The following is a 23015-nucleotide window of genomic DNA, read 5'->3' as shown; positions in this document are numbered from 1 at the left end:
ACGCTGGGATTTCTGACATATCTCCCCAGCTCTGACCTTGAGCGAGACAATAAAAGGGGATCAGTCCCTGTGCCTTGGGCCAACCCATTGAGAGCTTTCAGAGGTTAGTGACCAGGCGCATGTGTGCTCCACTGCTTGTAACCATTTTCAGGAATTCCGGCTTGAGGAATTTCCTTTACGATGTTACTCAGTTTTCCAAGAACTTCCAGAAGTTGTTATTTAAAGTAGAAAGAAAGTGTATGAGAATTACTTTTTGATCTTATATTGGAGTGGAATAACGTCTGAATACTTACAGGTGTGTCCGGGGCGCAGAGCATTAACCATGTCCCGCTTTATGGAACTGAGGGAGTTTGGAGAGGCAGCCCAGTTTCTCCGCAAAACCAACCTGGAGCAACTGGCTGCGCAGGCCCATGCTTTTGACGGTACGCTCCATTGTTCACTTTCTGGCTACTAAACCTGAATTTGGATTTCCTTTAAGATTTTTAATGAGGGGAAATTGCCTTTACGTGCTGGACCAGTGCTGGATGAGCACTGCAGCTGGCTTGTTCTTATGCCTGCTGGTTGACATTGAATTAGAAAGATGTTTATTGCATTGAAATTGTTTATCGTGGATATTTAAGTACTGGCAACATTTTATACCATTTTAAACTCTTGTATTATATTAAGAATATAATGCTCAGTTAGTAGATGAGTATATCACTGCTGTCGAAACAAAACCTCGTATCTCCATGTTTGTCCTTTTTCAGTTTTTGACATAATTTTAAAATACCTGTTGTCCATTACATTGTATGTAAATATCAAGATGAATGCACCAAAAGAAACGACCCAATATGACTCTGGTTCCACTGACTTACATTAAAAGTAACTTGCGAAGTTACCATTTCAGAGACAAGGTTTTGATCTGACAGCAGCGATATGTAAGAAAACAATTACCATTGCTATTAACTGAGACAGCCAAGAGTTGAAATCCTCTGTCAGTGTTATTTGACTGCTGTCTTTTCTTGGCTACATCCATGTGCAGGAAAGAAACGAGTGTGGATACCAGATGAGAAGGAAGCTTATATCGATGCAGAGGTTAAAGACATAGATGGGGACAAAGCCATTGTGGAAACCAGAGATGGAATGGTTAGTAACACGTAACATTCAATGTATCAATAGGAACACAGTCTAACAGATCACACGTGTGAATAGTCAGTGCTGTGGGGACACATCCGAGCTGTTGGTAAAAGAATGTCATGAACTGGATTTTATCAATTTGAAGCTAAACGTGGATAATTAACAACTGGAAAGTGATGTAATTAAATACGTATCAAGATTGGGTTCGGCAGGAGTTCAAAACTTTGTTACTCTTGTTCTGCTACGCTCAGATTTTAACAGTCAAAGAGAACGACATCCAACCCATGAACCCGCCAAAGTTTGACATGATCGAGGACATGGCCATGCTGACCCACCTCAACGAAGCCTCCGTGCTCTTCAACCTCAGCCGTCGCTACAGCTTCTGGATGATCTATGTGAGTCTGACCCAGAGTGGCTCTTTACAGTGATAGGAGGCAAAACATGCCATGACATATTACTGCTAAACACATTTTAAAGACTAACATGAGGATGTCTGATCTGACAGTCAGCCTAGTACTGCCACAGGTAGCCTGTCGCAAAAGCGTTGTACTCATTATGCAGTCGTATGCCAAACCTTCAGTGTTTTGTTGATTTTCCAAGTGAAAATAAGACAAAACACATCATTTACAGGGAACAAACCAATCTAAATATGGCATATTTCTGCACATTTCAGTGCACAAAATGTAGTTTTGTTTTTTAATGAAGTGCCATAAATGTTTGCACAGGCCACACTTTTGTTTAATTTTTTCCCCCAATATGTTAAATTGATTAAAGTGATTTTGTGATGATGTTTCACAAATCAACAAAAAATCATTTGCATATGACTGCATTTCCTGTGGTCTTATTTCTGTTTTTTTCTTTCTAAACCCCTTAAACTGCCCATATGTCCAGCCACACTCTTGAAACTGGATATTAGTTTTATAGTAGTTGTTACTGGTTAATGAATTAATGTCTTAAAGTAAATGGCCCATTTAATTTTCCTTGCTTTTGTTTTTTGTTTTTTTTTATATGTAAACATTATTTAAGCCATCTTTCTCATATCACAAGCATCAGTGTATGTTCATAAATCAGCCATTTCAGTCTACAACTCCTTTTTTATTGAGGCACATTACAGGGATTTTTACATATATCAGTCTTAAAGGCACATTAAGGAAAATAGCCCTAATTTAATGAATGTAATAGTTCAATTTTCTGGTAAAAAAGGTTGGGAATTGGTCATTAGCATAAGTGGATTTATGGCAAATGAAGCACAACACAAAGTGGGCCCTTTGATAGCAAAATAAAGCCACCTGTAGTTGGAGGGGTTCAAAATGTTGATGTCCTCTCCCCACAGACCTACTCAGGGCTCTTCTGTGTGACAGTGAACCCCTACAAATGGCTCCCAGTCTACGCTGCTGAAGTGGTCGCTGCCTATAAGGGAAAACGGCGCTCGGACACTCCTCCTCACATCTACTCCATAGCAGACAATGCTTACAATGACATGCTGAAAAGTAGGCCTACGTCCACTCACTCACTCACTCTTCTCATGAATTTTACAATAATCCAATGGATGTATGGAAGTTTTCTGATTCTGATTCTTCTCTGACTTTCCCCGTTCACAGATCGGGAAAACCAGTCCATGCTCATCACGTAAGTCGGCTCTGTCTTACTGAGACCTGCTCCACACTCAGCTTAATTTACTGCCTATTGAGGATTTGTAGTCACTGTGTGAACATTATTTAATCACGAAGAGATAAAAAAAAAATTATAAAAGGATGCTGCTGGTCTTCTTTTGTAGTTATTCCCAGTGACCCGGTCATGTTCTCAGTTTTTATACATGCTCTTGGTGTTTGTACATATTTTCTGATGCATTTTGTCCACTCTTAGCGGAGAGTCCGGTGCTGGCAAAACTGTCAACACGAAACGAGTAATTCAGTATTTTGCCATTGTAGCTGCTATGGGCGATGCAGGTGGCAAAAAAGGAGTAAGAGCAGAAAGTTTCCCTTCTGTGTTTTTGTTTTTGGTTTTTTTAATCACTCATTCTTTCCCCTATTTTTACCCCCAAACCTTATTTTTTTGCTCCATTTTATGTTGCTTTTTAAATTTCTTTTATCTCTCCTGAATGTTTACCAATTCCCCTCTGATACTGCCGTACGCAGAAAAGGGCATTTTTAACAACAAGAGTCTCCCAAATCCCAGATTTTCCTAAATGTTTTTTGTACCACTGTTTTATACCAGTCCTCGTTCTCATCTGTGAGCAGTCTTTAGTTTCAATAACGGTGTACGTGGGTTTTTTCTGCTGTTTTTTGAGACCAAGTCCTGTTTTCATCCATTCCCTTGCATCGTGATGAATAATCTTTCATTTCCATCAGCTTCCATCAATTTGTACCGTCTCCCCTCAAAGATTCCTTCTTTTGCCTTCCTTAATATTTTTTAAATCATTGATCTTTGACTCTGCGTGCACACCCTGCTCACTGTCCACCTTAAAACCCCCACAGGGTACACTAGAGGACCAGATCATAGAGGCCAACCCAGCCATGGAGGCCTTTGGCAATGCTAAGACTTTAAGGAACGACAACTCGTCTCGCTTTGTGAGTGAACAGTGAATGACGTGTAATATGCTCTGAGATGTTTCTGCAGTTCCCCACGTCACTTGCCCTTTTCCGTTTCTTTCTGCACAGGGCAAATTCATAAGAATCCACTTTGGCCCCACAGGAAAACTGGCATCTGCTGACATTGACATCTGTGAGAAACTGAGACATTGTTTTTATCACAATCCCTTCAAATACTGATCCTCTGCTAAACGAATTCATACGTTTTTAGATCTTCTTGAAAAATCCAGAGTGATATTCCAGCAACCCGGAGAGAGGAGCTACCACATCTACTACCAGATCTTATCTCACAGGAAACCAGAGCTCCAAGGTATGGAACAGCGACTGCACTGAGCGTGAATAATGTACTGTTTCACTACATCTGACTTTTTTCATTGGTCAAACACAGACATGCTGCTGGTGTCGTCGAATCCCTTTGACTACCACTTCTGCTCTCAGGGTGTGACCACAGTAGATCATTTGGATGATGGAGAAGAGCTACTTGCAACCGATGTAAGTATAACTATAAACAATTCTTCCTTCAAAAGGAAACGATCGGAAAAATGACGCAAAAGTCAGAGACCCCCCTTCATTTATATCACTCCTAGTCAAAAAAAACATTAGGGACAAGCTATTCAATTACTAATTTATTAGATTTTTTTATTTAGAATTGTTTATATCTTTATGTTTGTGAAGGATCAAGTTTTACCTGTAGTTTTATGGATATTGTCTATAGAGTAACAAGTAACAAACTTTAAAAACCTTGTTAAGTAATTAACCTTATTAATTACTTGTTAATTCTGTTCTTGTTGCTTCTTTTTTAGTGCCTTGTTCTCCCTTTGCTGCTGTAGCACTGTGAATTTCCCCGGTGTGGGACTTAAAAAAGGATCTGATCTTATCAGAATCAAGAAAGAACAACAAGCATAATAGAAAATTACTCTGAATATAACACAGTTTTTTTCAGTATTCAGTCCAACCGTTGCAGAATCTGCAGGGATGTTTTTCCACACCTTTAAAGTTCAGGCCTAGAAGTTGGTTGCATTTTAAGCTTTTCACGATCAAAAGAATCCGAATCACAAATTTACTCACCACAAACCTCACAAATATTTACTCCACATCTCACATGTCCAGTTTCATTGTTGTGCAGCACTTGTGAGGCTTCTTAACAGATACTCATCCTTTCAGATCCGCAGCACTAAGCTGTCTTCTCACAGTGGAAGGGTGGACATCTGTTTTCCTCTGTCTTAGAGATGAAAGCTTTAAGTCCTGTTTATCTGACGGGGGCAGTTTTGATGGTTTACCAGGTTTTGCATGGTTGTTAGGAGTAGTGACTTTCTCCGCATCCGTTAATAACTTTTTGAACTCCAGTTTTGGAAACTCCTGTATTTTTCCCTTGTTTTTCTTTAATGTTCTTCTTCCTTATACAAGTCTAATATGTAATCTTCTCTGATCTAGCTCCTGAAAAACGAATGCCTTACATACCTAATGGCCAATTTGAGTAGAAATGAAATGACGGGTGATCTCAGATGTTTGCACAGCAATGTACGCAACAGTACTTATGGCTTAAGCACTTCGTTTATCCATTCTTTGCCACCTTTTTCACTCCAGCATGCCATGGACACTCTTGGCTTCACTCCTGAGGAGAAATATGGCTGCTATAAGATCGTGGGCGCCATTATGCACTTTGGCAACATGAAATTCAAAGTAAAGCAGAGAGAAGAGCAGGCAGAAGCTGATGGCACCGAAAGTACGACCAACTCACTTACAAAAGCACATAATTCATGAAGCTATAAACCATGCCACTCTTTAACTATGATGTATGTTGCTTAGGTGCAGACAAAGCCGCCTATCTGATGGGAATCAACTCAGCTGAGCTTATAAAAGGCTTGCTTCACCCCAGGGTGAAGGTGGGCAATGAGTACATTGTGAGAGGCCAGACTGTGGAACAGGTGGGTTTGAAGCTTTTGACTAGAAGAATCATGAGAACATGAGTGTAAGTGTCTTAAAACATTATTAGAAGCCTTCAGACTTGGACTGAATATCTGTTTCTGTGGGTTCGCAGGTGACTTACGCTGTTGGAGCGCTCGCCAAAGCTACTTATGACCGCATGTTCAAATGGCTCGTCAGCAGGATCAACAGGACACTTTACACGGCCATCCCTCGCCAGTTCTTCATTGGAGTTCTAGACATAGCTGGCTTTGAGATCTTCGAGGTGACTGCATTACTTTAAGAATATTGTTCAGGAAGTTCTCAGAAGGCAGTTCATTAAAGGAACGCATTATTTTGTATATTCCAACACATTGTTCAAATCCTGTTAACCTTCTCTTTCTCTTCTCGACAGTTTAACAACTTTGAGCAGCTGTGCATCAACTTCACTAACGAAAAACTGCAGCAGTTTTTCAATCATCACATGTTCATCCTAGAACAGGAGGAATATAAGACAGAGGGCATTGAGTGGACGTTCATCGACTTCGGCTTAGACCTACAGGGCTGCATTGACCTCATTGAGAAGGTGGGCTTATTATCCGCTTATTCTTCAGGATATATTTTGGTTTGTCCATCTGAATTTACATGACCAAATCATAAGGCAAATTATTCAGTAACTGCATGAAATTTTGTAAGAGACACCATCTGTTTATAGTTTATAGCCCAGATTTGTCTATTTGCCATCTATTTGACTGGAAAGAAGATAGTTCCAGCTCTCATGAGACACCCACCTTTTTAATGTAGCTTATGAAATATGAAAGTTATGAAGAATATGACATGCATTTTGGAACCACCAATGGTTCCAAGGAGTTTACGAGGTTAAATACATTAGTTTGAGTCAGAAGGTGCTTGAGATGAAGCACAATATTTATCAAAAGTGACCTAAACATGAGATTGTTTTCTATTCTGGTGGCAGCCACTGGGTATAATGTCTATAATGGAGGAGGAGTGCATGTTTCCCAAAGCCACAGACAGCAGCTTCAAAGCTAAACTCTATGATAATCACCTCGGCAAGTCCCCCAACTTCCTGAAGCCCAAACCGGACAAGAAACGCAAGTATGAGGCCCACTTTGAGCTGGTTCACTACGCTGGCGTGGTGAGTGTGTTTTGCCTTACGTAACTACTCAATATACATATATGCCCCCCAAAAGTATTTGGACACTTCACACTATCAATCTTAGCATTGGTAAAATTTTAATGAAGTTCTTTAGGTGACTTCTTTTCTTCTTCTTTTTTTTTTTTTTTTTTTTTTAACAAAATCATTTTTTTTTCAGACAGAAACACATTTAGCTCAACATTAAACTGTTGGTAGACTCTTTGTGTAGAGAAGGCCTGGAGAAGAATTCCAGCCAGGTTTCAGTGTGCTTGTATTCACAGATGGGAACGTGAACTTAGAGTTCATTTTGGATGCAAACCTGCAGATGTCTGCAAACATACTTGTTTCCATACATTTTTAAGTATAGCACAAATGTCCAAATACTACTGGGGGGCCACTGTATTGCCTTAAATAAGTGTAAGAATAAGAAGTTTCAAATATCCCCCTACAACTGTGTTCACAGGTGCCATATAACATCAGTGGATGGCTGGAAAAAAACAAAGACCCTCTAAATGAGACTGTCGTGGGCACCTTCCAGAAATCATCCAACAAGTTAATGTCCTGCCTGTTTGAGCACTTTGTCAGCTTAGATGCAGGTACATACATCACATGTCCAAATCTAGTTTTTGCTGTTTAAAATAACAGTAAAATACTATGCAAACATAGTCTAATTCACAACAAGCGCATTTGCATTTACTGAAATGAACATGTATGTCCTGTAAGCACTGTTGACAGGACATTAGGAACATTATTAAGGACCTACATTTCTTGGTACTCTGGCAGGAGCAGAGCCAAAACCTGGCGGCAAGGAGAAGAGGAAGAAAGGAGCATCATTCCAAACAGTGTCACAGCTTCATAAGGTGGGTTCTAAAGCAAGGGAGCCCCCCTCAGGGATTGAAAGAATGAGGGAGCATTGATAAATGTGATCAATCATGAGTGATGATGCAAAAGAAAGGAATCAAACTGATGGCATAGCAGAGCAAATAACAAAAATGTGTATTGCTTAAGTACACTTATATCCAAAGAAAGATGTGACCTTTTATTATGGACCCGTAACCCCCACACTGACATTGGAGAGCGAGGCAGTTAAGACTTGCAGTGATGTTTAGGTAACTTCACCCATGAACATCACTTTAAGTCTGTGCTGGCTCCACTCTCACCTGCAGCACCAAAGGTGATGATGGTAAGAGTCCACCTCTTTGGATCAGACAGCCTACAGCTAAAGTCTTCTCAATGTCTTGCAGTGTTCACCGAACTTTTAAATATGAAGATAACTTTGTCTTTTTTTACAGGAGAATCTCAACAAACTGATGACCAACCTGAGGAGCACTCAGCCTCATTTTGTGCGCTGCATCATCCCTAATGAGTCCAAGACTCCAGGTATGCAGTATCACTCCAGAGCAGTGAATTATATATAATAATCAGTGGTGGACAGTAACTAAGTAAATATAATTCGTCACTGTACTTAAATCATTTTTTCATGTATCTGTACTTTACTGAAGTTTTTCCATTTTGAGCGACTTCTTACTTTCACTCCACTACATTTCAAAGTCAAATATCAGATTTTTTCCTCCACTACATTTTGTGAAATCTGTCGTTCCTTTTGGCTTCTGTGTGTATAAAAACGTAACACGTCAAAATGAAAGAAGTGCAAAGCCAGAGCACCAATCAGGGCCCAGCGGTCACTTTGTTTTTAGCTTGTTTTGACCTGTTGGTCATACCGACCCAGTGCAGCACACGGTTCAACGTCAGCGCAGCAGCGTAAAACTTTGGGAGAGTCTGTTCAACATAAATGATGAACTAACCTAACTTTGTGTAAATAGATCACAATATAGAAATATGTCCACATATGCAGTCGAGACTGACGCGGCTTTTTTCTGAATTTCTACAAACACCATTTCATTTTATAGTAAATTTGTCTTGGCTGGTTTATGTTTATGAACAGAGGCCTACAGATCAACATAGTAAAGGAGCTCATCTGTGATCCTGAGTTTAAAGCCAGTTTTTATTAAACTTAAACTTGGAACTAAGTTGCAAATAAATCTTAACTTTTTACAAACAAGCAAAGTTTATTTATTTCAGAGCCACTCGGTTCTCCCTGATGGAAACTGTTTACCTTCAGTGTTTTGTGCTTATGATCATTTTAATAGACGTCAGTGTCACTAATTAATGACGTTCTATTAAAAGACTGGTTTACCAAGAGAGACGCTGGAGGATTTTCACATAAAATGAATTCATGAGGCGAGTCTTATTACAAAAATGATAACAGGACATCAGAGCCAGAATTACTCTTTTAGTATTTTTACTTTTTGATACATTTGAAGGTAAATACTTCAGTACTTTTACTCAAGTGGAGGTCTAAAGGGAGGAACTTCTACTTTTACTGGAGTAATATTTTACCTTGGGTATCGTTATTTTAACTCAAGTACATGATTTGTGTACTTCGTCCACCTCTGATAATAATATAAGTACTGAAGTCTCAAATCAGAACTTGAAGCCTGGCCACCTTTAGGCAAATATGGCCTTTTTTCCTCCACTGCAAGGCCCAACAGTTCTGAGCATGGAGAGAAACGGTACAGAACTCTTACATACTTAGCACGGTTTCCTCAGCTACTTTATGCTTCTACATTTGTCATTTTTGTGCCACTGCAGTCAAATCAAAAGTTAAGTTTGCCCACAGAGTCACCAAATGAATGAATGCAGTGCACGTTTCGATCCACAATTCAATACATGTCAAACGATCCATCTAACAACAGCTGCCAAATGTTAAATGGTGCTGCTATCCAGGAGAGGAGCTGGTTAGCATTAGCTAAGCTAGATGGCTAACAGCTTTGGTCACCACAGAACAGTTTTGATTCTGGGTAAAGACTCCCAGCACGTCCCATCTAAGATCCACCTCTCTTTTTAGATGTCTCATGTGGTGCCTCTTGGTCTTTTGCCTGTTGCTGGTAGGTATGATGGAACCGTTCCTGATCTTGCACCAGCTGCGGTGTAATGGAGTCCTGGAGGGCATCCGCATCTGCAGGAAGGGATTCCCCAATCGCATCCTATATGCAGAGTTTAAACAGCGGTGAGGTTTAACTCTTTTCATTGTGTGTACTTTTGCATTCCATCTGTAGACCAATCCCAGGATTCAGATAATTTTAGGTCCCAGTGGTTTACAGAACCTTGCATATAACCTGTATAAACTAAGCATGTAATTTAGTCTCTTAAAGAGATCTGGCCTCTCTTTAGCATGGCTCTTTGAACAAAGGTTTGAATGTGAATATTTCTCCAGGTACCGCATTTTAAACCCTTCAGCTCTTCCAGAGGACACGTATGTGGACAGCAGGAAGGCTGCAGAGAAGTTGCTAGGCTCGCTGGACATAGACCACAGTCAATACAAATTTGGCCACTCCAAGGTGAGGAAAACTTCTCTTTCTGCTCTGCCAGTCTGTGATTCCTCTGGTGTCCTGACCCTGACTGCATTGCAACCTGTGAAATCCGCAGGTTTTTTTTAAGGCTGGTCTGCTGGGTCAGCTGGAAGACATGAGGGATGAGCGACTGGCGAAGATCATCACCATGTTGCAGGCATTCTGCAGGGGCAAACTTATGAGGATGGTGCGGAGGAAGCTCATGCAAGAGAAGTATGTCGCATGCACAGGGAGTTTACTGTTCTACATGGGCCAGAGTTTTACAAATTATAGGACAAATTTTACACTCCAGAAGTTGAAGGTGGTGGGCAGACAGTAACTAAACCATCAGTTTTATACCAACAATCTACTTGTACACACCTTTTAATGAAGAATTACAGATTTTTTATCAATGAATATATAATTAAGCTGTTGAGAAGTAAACAAAGTCATTCAGAGTGGTGAGAAATGAGAAATGGTTCATTGCACAATGTACAGTGGCAGTGATATGGACCAGGGGCTGGGGTGTCTACAACTCAAATATAGCCATTTTATTCATTAACCAAACTACTAGTGAACCTACACTACACTTGTCTTCTAAAGCCTATATGCAATGTTGATAAATAGTGATAATTCTTAAGTTTTCTTGAATGACTATTTTGCCTTACAATGCCCTTTATTCCTCTCTCTGCCATTAGTGTATTTTCATAAAAGAGGTTTTAGGCCAAAGAACAGCACATTTCACATCAAACATTTTCAAGCAGCCTTTCACCATTAATTCAATCAGTTTCTAGAGAGGAATCTTTCAAGATGTTTGCTGTTCAGCTCTGAAGCTATTCCTAACCACAGTGCTAAAGTGTTGAATGCGAGGGTGTGGGACTGTGAGTTCATAGATCTATGTGAGGAATGCATGGAGTAGTTCTGGCCTGTGGTGTGGCGTGTGGCGGGCGTGTGTCCACACACAAACAGACAGGATTGTGTGTGTGGTCCCTGTGGAAAAAGCCTGTTAAACCCTTTCCATTCCAAATGGCATTGACAATAGCAGGTGTGGAGGTGGGTCATGTGTCCCGCACTGAGTCTCCATGCCAGTTGTCCAGTATCCCCCCGGCTGCCTCCCCTATTATAAATAACCTCCATCTACGCACCTGCTCCCTCTATTGCTCCTTTGTTAGGAATGGTTGTAGTCAAGAGCAGACACATCACTGAAATGCCAGCCCAGGTGACTGAGGATTAACTCCTCTTGTTTCACCAGTGAGTTGGGTTGCAGATAATCAATGACCTCTGTCCAACCTCTGACTGTCCCTCAGTGTGCTGCCATGCCAGCAATGCGGAATTGATTTACTTTCCAGGCATGTTCAGTGTCACCACAGGCATACTGATATAGAACACAAGACACAATGGCGTGTGGTGTTCTGGCCCTATTTGGTGCTGGCCTCGCTGAGCTAATTTAGAACAATGGGGGCAGTGAGTTTGGGTTACACCAACAAAATGAAGGCTGTTCCACACATACCCAAACCAGAATTAAAAACCGTTGTGCCATTTTATGTTCTGTTAGTTGATGAAAATCTAAGTTTGTTCAACCTAAGGAACCCCTAAAGCAGCAGAGGTCATTAGTGTTGGTCATCTGTTGAGTGTCATTTAACATACTGCTGCTGTTGGAATAAAACCTTGTATGTCCAAAATGATAACTTTACTTTTAATGTAAGTCAATGTAACCAGATTTTTCCTGTTTCCTTTGGCCCAATTATCATATACTTCACCCATAAGGTAAAGGACAACAGGCCTTTTAAAATTGTCAAAAACTAAAAAACGACAAAAATGGAGATCAAGTTTTGTTTTGACACAGCGATTTGTGACCTAACCCTAATTTTTCCAGCTTTATCAACTAGTTGCCCTTAATGTTGTGCAAATAAAAATGGGCCATAGATTAATAAAAAAAGTCCAAAATTAGTTTGTAACAATAAAATAAATTCAAAGTATGGCCATGTAAAATAAGATAGTTTTCCTTCTCTTATAAGTTATCAAATCCCATTGGACAAAGAATTGCTTTTTTTTTCAGGCTTGGAGGCATCATTACAACAGTAAAACAGAATGGTAGCCTCTTATTCTCTGGGGTATATTTTGTTTTTTCCATCAGAATTTACGTGACCAAATCATAAGGTAAATTATTCAGTAACTGCAATAAATAAATGTAAACTTAAGTTTTTTTGTAAAAGCTCCCCTCAAATGAACACAAAATGTGTTTTCTGATCACACATATTGCTATATGCCAAAAATCTGAGATGCTCTTATTATTTTTATAATACATTTTACAGATTGTATCACTGAAGAGACGTCATCTGTTTATAGTTTATAGCCCAGATTTATGAAAAAAATGTAGATAAAAATGGAGACAAAAAAATGTTCTATTACAGAACTTCTATTATAAGGGTTTAAAATTACATTACCTGTCTATTTGACTGGAAAGAAGACAGTTACAGCCTCATACAACACCCACCTTTTGAATGTAGCTTATGAAATATGAAAGTTATGAAGAATATGAGGAAGCGCATTTTGGAACCACCAGTGGTCTCAAGAAGTTTAAGAGGTTAAAGTCCTCAAAGTTTCATCCCTGTAGTGCAACTTAGCAGCTAAACTGATGGACCCAGCTCCATGCTTACACAGCAACTTCAGAAAACTACTCTTTTCTTCTTTTACAGGGAAGCTATAATGGTGATTCAGTGGAATATCCGATCATTTTATGCAGTCAAAAACTGGCCATGGATGTGTCTCTTCTTCAAGATCAAGCCTCTCTTGAGGAGTGCAGCCACTGAAAAGGAACTGGCCACTCTTAAGGAAGAATTCCAGAAGCTAAAGGAGGCATTTGAGAGATCAGAGGCCAAGCGAAAGGAGTTGGAAGAACGACAGGTTTCCCTGGTACAGGAGAAAAATGACCTCTCTCTGCAGCTTCAAGCTGTAAGTAGCTAAAATCATAAAATTCAATGTGTCGTAAGATGTAGCTTAAATGTTACAAACTAAATATAAGCAATGTTTGTAAGAAGCTTCAATAGAAATTTCAGTGACATACCTACATGGCAACACGTGATCCACACTAAATCATTGCTAAAGCACACAAATGAAACAGAAACTCATCCTCATTCACATTTGACCTGCAGGAACAAGACAACCTGGCAGACGCAGAAGACAGATGCAACCTGCTGATCAAGGCTAAGATTCAGATGGAAGCGAAAGTGAAGGAGCTTATGGAAAGACTGGAAGATGAAGAGGAGATTAGTTCTAGCTTGCTTACCAAAAAACGCAAGCTAGAGGACGAGTGTGCAGAGCTGAAAAAGGATCTCGATGACCTGGAGATGACCTTGGCCAAGGTTGAGAAAGAGAAACATGCCACAGAGAACAAGGTGAGAGGAGCAAACCTGATAGAAGTGCTAAAGGTTTCCTTCACGGTTATCTCCAGCTAGACAGTTCTCATTGTTTTTCTGTTTGGGTCCAGGTGAAGAATTTGGCAGAAGAGATGGCAGCTCTGGATGAGACCATCCTCAAGCTGACTAAAGAGAAGAAAGCCCTACAGGATGCCCATCAGCAAGCTCTGGAGGATTTGCAAGCAGAGGAGGACAAGGTTAACATGCTGACCAAGGCTAAAATCAAGCTGGAGCAGCAGGTGGACGATGTAAGTGTGAAGTAAATCCAACAAACCAACACTGGCATAAGCCAGCTTATTAGGGTGTTAGGCAGTGCCCATGTGCCACATAGTGTACACCGATCAGGCATAACATTATTGCCACCTCCTTGAGTAGACACCTACAATTACAGACTGCAGTCCATCTGTTTCTCTACATACTTTGTTAGCCCCCTTTTGCCCTGTTCTTCAGTGGTCAGGACCCCTCATGGACACTCATAGAGCAGGTACTATTTGGGTAGTGGAACTGCACTACAGTAACACTGACGTGGTGGTGGTGTGGTAGTGTGTGTTGTGCTGGTCTAAGTGTATCAGACACAGCAGTGCTGCTGGAGGTTTTTTGCACCTATATAGTAAGTGGAGCTGATAAAATGGACAATGAGTGTAGAAACAAGGTGGTGGTCAAAATGTTATGCCTGTGTACGTACTGCATCTGTACTGTATAGCTTCACTATTAGACAAGCAATGAGATTAGTTTATTGGAATGCATTGTGAAACCTGTATGAGCCAGTGAACTGTCATTCACAGCTTGAAGGCACGTTAGAGCAAGAGAAGAAGGTGCGTATGGACCTTGAGCGAGTCAAGCGTAAGCTGGAAGGAGACTTAAAACTTTCAGTGGAGTCAGCCATGGATCTGGAGAATGACAAACTGCAGCTAGAAGACAGGCTGAAGAAGTGAGAAATCAAACGTTAAATAGAGCCCTTCTGCCTTCAGGAGGCACCTAAAAAAATGGCAGCTAGAGTTCTGCATTCATGTTTATAAAGCTCATAAATGTGCTCCTTCCTCCTGTTTAGGAAAGATGCTGAAATGAGTCACATTAACTCCAAGATTGAAGATGAACAAGCCATGGTTCTTCAACTGCAGAAGAAAACAAAGGAATTGCAGGTGAACTGACAAAGCTGGTAGCCTAACATTTCAAGTACAAAAATAAATGAGCAGCATAAATGATGAGAGTATTTGCTTATAGACTCGTATCGAGGAACTGGAGGAAGAGCTGGAGGCAGAGCGGGCAGCTCGAGCAAAGGCAGAGAAACAGCGTACAGATGTAACCCGGGAGCTGGAGGAGCTGAGTGAGAGGCTGGAGGAGGCAGGTGGAGCCACTGCAGCTCAGATCGAGATGAACAAGAAACGAGAGGCAGATTTCCTGAAGCTGCGGCGAGACCTGGAAGAAGCCTCTTTACACCACGAGGCCACGACAGCGTTGCTGAGGAAGAAGCATGCAGACAGCGTGGCTGAGCTGAGTGAGCAGTTAGACAACTTGCAGAGGGTCAAACAGAAACTGGAGAAGGAGAAGGCTGAGGCCAGAATGGAGGTTGAGGATTTGGCTTCTAATTTGGAACACCTCTCAAGGGCCAAGGTGAGACATTATACTTCTCCTGTTCAGCAGAAGATGATTGAAAAGAGCTACAGGCACATAAGTATCTTCTTGAAGACTGATATGAGCTGCAGACTCTGCAATTTAAGGGTACCTTTTTAACAAAACTGTGATATTCCCTTGATCATCTGCCTCAGGCTGCAACAGAGAAGATGTGCAGGATGTTTGAGGACCAGCTGAATGAATCTAAGACCAAAGTGGAGGAACTTCAGAGGCAGCTGATGGATGTCACCTCTCACAAAGCTCGTGCCCAGACAGAGAGTGGTAGGTGAAGATGTAAGGAACTCTTCTTGCTATTGTTTTGACACAGTCTTTTGACATCATATGTCTTGTCCACCCGCAGCGGAGATTAGTCGCAGATTGGAGGAGCGGGAGGTCCTAGTTATGCAGCTTCAGCGCACCAAACTCTCTCTCACACAGACTGGAGAGGACCTGAAGAAACAGCTAGAGGAGGAGTGCAGGGTGAGAAGATCAGATGCAAGATAAAAATGTTGCTCAGTTAATTCACAAGATTAAAAACACAAATAAACATTGCTTGCATTGCTGCTTTAGGCAAAGAATGCTTTAGCTCATGCAGTGCAGTCATCCAGACATGACTGTGACCTGCTGAGGGAGCAATTTGAAGAAGAGCAGGAAGCCAAATCTGAGTTGCAGCGGGCCTTATCCAAAGCTAATGCCGAGATTGCTCAATGGAGAACGAAATATGAGACTGATGCTATTCAAAGGACAGAGGAGCTGGAGGAGGCCAAGTAAGTGTTCTTTGAAAAGTTGTACGTTATCAAGGGTGCAGTTTAAAGGAAAATGATTAAGCTATGAATTCATGATGACGGTGTTTCTATAATATGTGGCAATTACACATTGTATACTGACACTTGTTTACATATGACAGGGTGCCTGAGCATTCCTTACAATTTTCCAAGGCTACAGTGCAGATCTACCAAAGTCCTTTTTCATGCTCCACTCAGGAAGAAGCTGGTGACTCGGCTGCAGAGTTCAGAGGAGGCGATAGAAGCTTCAAATGCTAAATGCGCCTCACTAGAGAAGACCAAACACCGCCTGCAGATTGAGATAGAGGACTTAATGGTGGACCTGGAACGCTCCAATGCTGTTGCCGCTGTATTAGACAAGAAGCAACGCAGTTTTGATAAGGTTTGAACGTTTCTATTTCTAAGGTTGATTCACAAGCTTTGCAGTTCAGTTCAACTTACATGTGCTCAGATTGCTCTCTTGACACTTTAAATCACAAAACATTTTGGAGCCGTATTCATTGTCACTTTTTTTCAATGTCCAGGTGTTGTCTGAGTGGAGGCAGAAGTTTGAGGAGTCACAGGCAGAGTTGGAGAGTTCTCAGAAGGAGTCCCGCAGTCTGAGCACTGAGCTCTTCAAGCTCAAGAACTCCTATGAGGAGGCACTTGAGCACCTGGAGACTATTACTCGGGAGAACAAGAACCTTCAAGGTATGACAAGGTCCCTAATCAGTGCATTCATTTAAAGAAGCTGTTCAAATAAGGACTTTCATATGCAAGCCAACCTTGTGCTTTTGCAGAGGAAATCACTGACCTGACTGAGCAGATTAGTCAAGGAGGCAAAACCATCCATGAACTGGAGCAGATGAAAAAGGTCTTGAACCATGAGAAGATTAACATCCAAGCAGCTCTGGAGGAAGCTGAGGTAGATCACATACAGATTCTGCCAGCTCTCAACAGATTCCACTGTCTTTTTATGATGCCATGAGCTGTTGACAGTTGTCTTCTTTCCCTGTTACTGGCCACAGGGTACACTGGAGCATGAGGAGAGCAAGACCTTGCGAACCCAGATGGAGCTCAGCCAGGTCAAAACTGAGATAGACAGAAAGCTAGCTGAAAGGGACGAGGAGATTGACAACCTCCGGTAAGGAAGACTCTGGTGTGTAAATTGGAGGCAACAGTGAAATGATGAATGATGAATGAAAAGATACTTTTTCCTGAACTAATCCAGGCGGAATCATCAACGGGTCCTGGAATCCATGCAGACCTCTTTGGATGCAGAGGCCAGAGCAAGAAATGAAGCTCTTAGATTAAAGAAGAAGATGGAGGGAGATCTCAATGAGATGGAGATCCAGCTCAGCTATGCTAACAAACAGGCCGCTGAGTCCCAGAAACTCGTTCGCCACCTACAAGTTCAAATAAAGGTGATAGAAGAATAATTTGCAGGAAATTGGAAAATCCTGAGTCATGAGTGCAACTTAAATATGTCTGCAAATGAATGCATTACATTATATTAACTACAATAAACAGTACCATATGTCCACAATACATCTCTGAAGAGCCCATAAGGTCAGTGATGTGATCCTAGTTGTATGTGGCACTTAGGACTTGCAGCTGGAACTCGATGAGTCTATGCATCAGTGTGAGAACCTGAAGGAGCAGGTGGCAGTGACGGACCGCAGAAACACCCTTCTTGCTGCTGAGGTGCAGGAACTCCGCACAGCCATTGAACAAACGGACCGAATGCGGAAGGTTGCTGAACATGAGCTGCTGGAGTCTGCTGAGAGAGTGAATCTGTTACATGCACAGGTGAGAAACTTGCATATACTGTTTATCAAGCACATTCAAGCAAATACAAGCAATAAAGCAGATAATGGTTTGCGTATGCCCCGTGTTCTGTTTTCTAATGGGCTTTCTTGGCTTTTGTAGAACACTGGTTTACTGAACCAGAAAAAGAAGCTAGAAGGGGATCTCTCCACGTTGGCGGGTGAAGTGGATGAGACGCTGCAAGAGTGCCGAAATGCTGAGGAAAAAGCCAAGAAGGCAATCACTGATGTGGGTTCCCACAAGAACATTGTCAATTCTAAATAATCCACCTACGCCTGGCATAAGTCATATCACAGTATTCATATGAACACCAATTCGATTGTTGAATGGGAGTATCCATAGACTTTCTGCAGACCATTCCACCAGCAAAAACGGAAATCTCATATGTTGAATTAATATATGAATAAATTAAATATTTTTCAATGTATAACTCCATTATGAGATTTACTAGTGCACTGTTGGCTCTCAGTGTGTGAAATGTTGTGACTATGTTGAGCTGCTAGTGAACAATGAAGGTTGAAAATTAAAGCAACCTATTCATCCTACAGGCTGCCATGATGGCAGAGGAGTTGAAGAAAGAGCAGGACACCAGCTCCCATCTAGAAAGGATGAAGAACAACATGGAGCAGACCATCAAAGATCTGCAGATGCGTTTGGATGAGGCAGAGCAGATCGCCCTCAAAGGAGGCAAGAAACAGATCCAGAAACTAGAAACACGGGTGAGCACACACAATGTTTTAGAGGCTGTATTAAATATGAAACTTTTCTGAGCAAATACCCATCATCTGTTAAACATGCCAAATCTCAGGTGAGGGAGCTGGAGGGAGAGCTGGACTGTGAGCAGAAGAAGAGTGGGGAATTCCAAAAAGGAATACGCAAATATGAGAGGAGGATCAAAGAGCTTACGCACCAGGTATTACACACATTTATACAAAGAGGGCGTGATTTAGTCCTATATCAAGCCTTACTGAGAGGGCTGTACTCTCTCTGCAGACAGAAGAGGACAGGAAGACACTGTTGAGGATGCAGGACCTGATAGATAAGCTCCAGGCCAAAGTGAAGAGCTACAAGAGGCAAGCTGAGGACGCAGTACGTATCTTTGTCTCATCACAAAGCATTAGCTTTTCTATTAGAAAACAATAACGCTTTCAAGACAACACAAGTTCTAGGAAAGCATTCATTAACAGCAAGGGTCTGGGTCAGGGGTTGGCAACATGTGGCTCTGGAGTCTTTTACTGTCCTGTTGTGGCTCCACAGCATTGGGATTTTTAGGAAAAAATAACCTTCCTTTGCAGTAAAATAAAACTCTCCTGATCGTTTTAACAATAAATGGTCTTAAAACACCAGAGTTAATGTACAGTTGTGTTCAAAAAAAAAAGTTAAGCAAAAAAAAAAAAAAAAAAAAAATATATATATATATATATATATATATATATATATATATATATATATATATATATATATATATATATATAAAATAGTCTTTAATTCCATGCATTGGGAACATTGCACACTGTATTCTAAATCAAAATATGAAGAGAAAGTATATCATTTTTAACGACTTTTAAGAAAATAACACAAAGGAGTCATTGGGCTGTTCAAAAAAATTGCAGTGTCTGCATTTGTCTTTACAAACTCAAAATATGTGCTTGCTTGCTTATTTATTTATTTATTTATTTATTTATTTTAGGATTTAGCATTCCTGTGAATCACTAATCTAATATGTAGTTGTACAACCAGTTTTTAGAACTGCTTCACATCTATGTTGCATAGAATCAACCAACTTCTGGCACCTGTCAACTGGTATTGCAGCCCAGGATGCTTTGACTACATCCCACAATTCATTTGCGTTTCTTGGTTTTGCCTCAAAAACAGCATTTTTGATGTGACCCCACAAGTGTTCTATCGGATTAAGTTCCGGGGATTGGGCTGGCCGCTCCATAACCTCAATTTTGTTGGACTGGAACCAAGATTTTGCTCGTTTACTGGTATGTTCAGGGTCGTTGTCTTGTTGAAACACCCAATTCAAGGGCATTTCCTCATCAGTGTAAAGCAACATGACCTCTTCGAGTATTTTGACATATGCAAACTAGTCCATGATCCCTGGTATACGGTAAATAGGCCCAGCACCATGGTAAAAGAAACATGCCCATATCATGATGCTTGCACCACCATGCTTCACTGTCTTCAGAGTGTACTGAGACTTGAATTCAGAGTTTGGGGGTCATCTGTTGAACTGTCTGTGGCCCTTGGACCCAAAAAGAACAATTTTACTTTCATCAGTCCACAAAATGTTTCTCAGTTTCTCTTTAGGGCAGTTGATGTGTTCTTTGGCAAATTGTATCCGCTTCAGTACGTCTTTTTTTCAACAGTGGGACTTTGCCAGGACTTCTTCTTTCTAATAGATTAGCTTCACACAGGCACCTTCTAACTGTCACAGTACTCAGTTAACTTGAGACCGTCTTTGATCATCCTGGAGCTGATCATCGGCTGAGCCTCTGCCATTCTGGCTATTCTTCAATCCATTCGAATGGAAGTCTTCCGTATTCTTACACATCTCTCTGGTTTAACTTTCCATTTTAAAGCATTGGAGATCATTTTAGCTGAACAGCCAATCATTGTCTGCACTTCTTTAGAAGTTTTACCCTCTCCAATCAACTTTTTAATAAAAGTGCGCTGTTCTTCTGAACAATGTCTCAAACGACCCATATTTCTCAGGCTTTCAAGGAGAAATTCATGTACAACATGTGCTGGCTTCACCCTTAAAAAAGGGCCACCTGATTCACACCTGTTTCTTCACAGAATGATTGACCTCACTAATTGAACTTCACACGGCTATTATTTTGAACACACCCCTTTCACTTAATTATTCAAATACACAGACTCAAGAGCATGCATATCATGAATGCTGAGTCTGTTATTTTTCTAAGAATCTACTACACCAACTGGTAAATTGTCATGTGGTAATATAATTTATAGTGATTAACATGGTTAGTTATATTGGACTGCTATTATTTTGAACACAACTGTAGTTTATACCTGCTAATTCACCCTTTAACCTTTTTGAAGATTGGTGTACAGACTGCTGGTCTGTACTGACTGCCATAGCAACACCCACAACAATCTTGCCTAGCTAATAGCTTTACTAAAAGGCAGAGAGAGATTTAAGATGAAGAATTTGGAGACAAAACTCTTTATTTACAGTTATAATCACTCCAATTGGTTTCCTGATATATTTAATCTGCAACAAGAAACAAACACTAAAAAGTCACAAAGCTGAAGCTTCTCATTTGCCAAAGAAAACAGACTTACTTTGGTCTACTTTAAGCTTTAGCTCAGCTATAGCTGTTTTTCTTGCATCTCTGGCAGGAAACTTTTCCACCGAAGTAGAACAGTTTGTTGCACCATTTAAGGTGGAAGAGGACATTCGGACAAGAAACGAGCGAAAGAGAAAACCGACTTCAGCCTCATAAATAAGACAAGCATTGAGACATTATACAAGAAATTTTTCTACTTCTGTGGAAAAGTTTCCTGCTGGAGATGCGAGAAAAACAACTATAGCTGAGCTAAAGCTTAAAGCAGACCAAAGTAAGTCTGTGTTTTCTTTGTTTTTTTTAGCCTATCCTAGTACATTAGCACATACCGAGGCATATTTACAGCCAAGATGGTAAAATGAACATAAAATGTTTGGAAGGTTGAAAAAAAAAATGGCTTTGGAGGTTGATTGATTTATGTTGAAAGGACAAAATGGATCTTGTTAATAGGTTGCAGACCCTTGATCTATGCCAAGGCACAGTGAGTGTTGGCTCATTGTTAGTCAGCACCGGACCAAGACACTGCTGGCTTGTAGAGCTCATGTGATTACAGCCAAGTTGCTCTTCTTGTGCTATGCACCCCTATTGCCATTGTTCTCTGAAAAGGCCCACCAGGCTGCTGAGACTGACTGAGTTGTGTGTTCTCTGTGTGACAGGAGGAGCAGGCCAACTCCAACATGACCCGCTTCAGAAAGATCCAGCACGAGTTGGACGATGCAGAGGAGAGGGCAGACATGGCCGAGACTCAGATCAACAAACTGCGCGTGCGCACTAGAGAGATGCATACTGTCAAGGTACAGCATATAAAAACAAAAGTAGATTCTAAAGCATACACAAGAAAACCAACGTGATGACCAAATTGTTTTGAGAATGATGTTTGTCAGAAAAAGTGAATAACTGTATAATCGTAACAAAAACAACATGTGTTTGCAGATCACAGAGTGATGAACGAACCACATCTGCTAAACATGCGGCAGAGGACTTCACAGAGTGATGCAGCACGTGTGAATCTATTTCTGATGAAGTTTTTGATTTACACAATGCAATGGACTAAAAAAGCTTAATGTAATGCTTACTGGTGATCAACGAAGACAAAAATGTATCATTTTATTAATACCGTAGAGTAGAGCATGCATATATGGACATGGCGGGTTTTAAATGGAGTCGAGATGCTAAGCTTAAAGAGTGATTGTGAAAATCTGAAATACAAAAGATAAATACAGGGCACTGCTGATGGAATTCAATGTGTGTGTACAATAAAACAGTAATGTGTGGCTTTTGATTTTAAACCCTACTTTGTGCATTCATTTCAGGGGAAAACGGGGCGTGGTTGTGGGGAAGTGGTTGACACATTGTTTTTAATTAAAACGAGAACACTAAAGAGGTTGAATTTACGACCCAAACTCATTTAGTGGCATTATTATTTTAATAAATAATTTTTTTATCCAGTCCTAGTATTTAACCTTTAATTGCATGAATATGACACATAACAGAACAGATTGTGTTCATGTAACAGTGAGCTGCAAAAATTCACATACAAACTTTCTGATGATAATCTAATAAAATAATTAAATATTTTCATGGCAATATGCTAAAGGGGCCCTTATTTTTACCGGGGGGTAAAACAGGGGGGTACTTCATATCACTTTGAAAGATGGCCCCACCCCACTGCTCTACTCCACAACTAAGTGTATTGTTGTCTGCACAACACCCTCATGAACATATATTTTAACTCATTTTCTTATACAGATTATTGTAAATACACAGATCATTTTTAAACCAATGACAACTTTTCGGGTCAATAAATCTGGAATATGGTACTTGATAAGATCACCGCCATTTAGTAAATATGTCCCATCATTTGATCAAGAACGGTTGGTTTCAGTAGCCCATTTCCATCAGAACCACAATGATGTG

At 40.6% G+C, this 23015-nt stretch overlaps 1 protein-coding gene across 2 annotated transcripts; it reads left to right on the top strand.

The window, feature by feature from the left end:
- Positions 1-22387, top strand: myh7bb (myosin, heavy chain 7B, cardiac muscle, beta b). 2 transcript variants are annotated; one of them, XM_017712764.2, is made up of 43 exons: positions 1-103; positions 296-422; positions 1022-1125; positions 1368-1511; positions 2450-2606; positions 2718-2745; positions 2983-3079; positions 3594-3686; positions 3777-3840; positions 3919-4017; positions 4096-4199; positions 5295-5433; positions 5517-5635; positions 5749-5898; positions 6028-6198; positions 6589-6768; positions 7232-7364; positions 7552-7628; positions 8061-8148; positions 9721-9838; positions 10046-10169; positions 10258-10394; positions 12860-13115; positions 13316-13558; positions 13651-13827; positions 14365-14510; positions 14631-14721; positions 14804-15193; positions 15349-15475; positions 15555-15673; positions 15764-15960; positions 16177-16360; positions 16503-16668; positions 16758-16882; positions 16986-17101; positions 17189-17381; positions 17563-17766; positions 17887-18012; positions 18333-18503; positions 18593-18697; positions 18778-18873; positions 21755-21892; positions 22032-22387. In XM_017712764.2, exons 2-43 carry the CDS (start codon positions 323-325, stop codon positions 22041-22043), a joined length of 5808 nt encoding a protein of 1935 aa, XP_017568253.1. In that variant the 5' UTR covers positions 1-103; positions 296-322; the 3' UTR covers positions 22044-22387. The 2 variants fall into 2 exon arrangements, with proteins under 2 accessions (XP_017568253.1, XP_017568251.1); XM_017712762.2 differs by lacking the exons at positions 1-103; positions 296-422; positions 1022-1125; positions 1368-1511; positions 2983-3079 and having other exon boundaries at positions 2547-2606.
- Positions 22388-23015: the final 628 nt, after the last annotated feature.

This window comes from Pygocentrus nattereri, chromosome 9 (genome assembly GCF_015220715.1).
Source record: "Pygocentrus nattereri isolate fPygNat1 chromosome 9, fPygNat1.pri, whole genome shotgun sequence".
Taxonomy (NCBI): Eukaryota; Metazoa; Chordata; class Actinopteri; order Characiformes; family Serrasalmidae; genus Pygocentrus; species Pygocentrus nattereri.
This window is presented reverse-complemented; position numbering and strand designations above follow the sequence as displayed.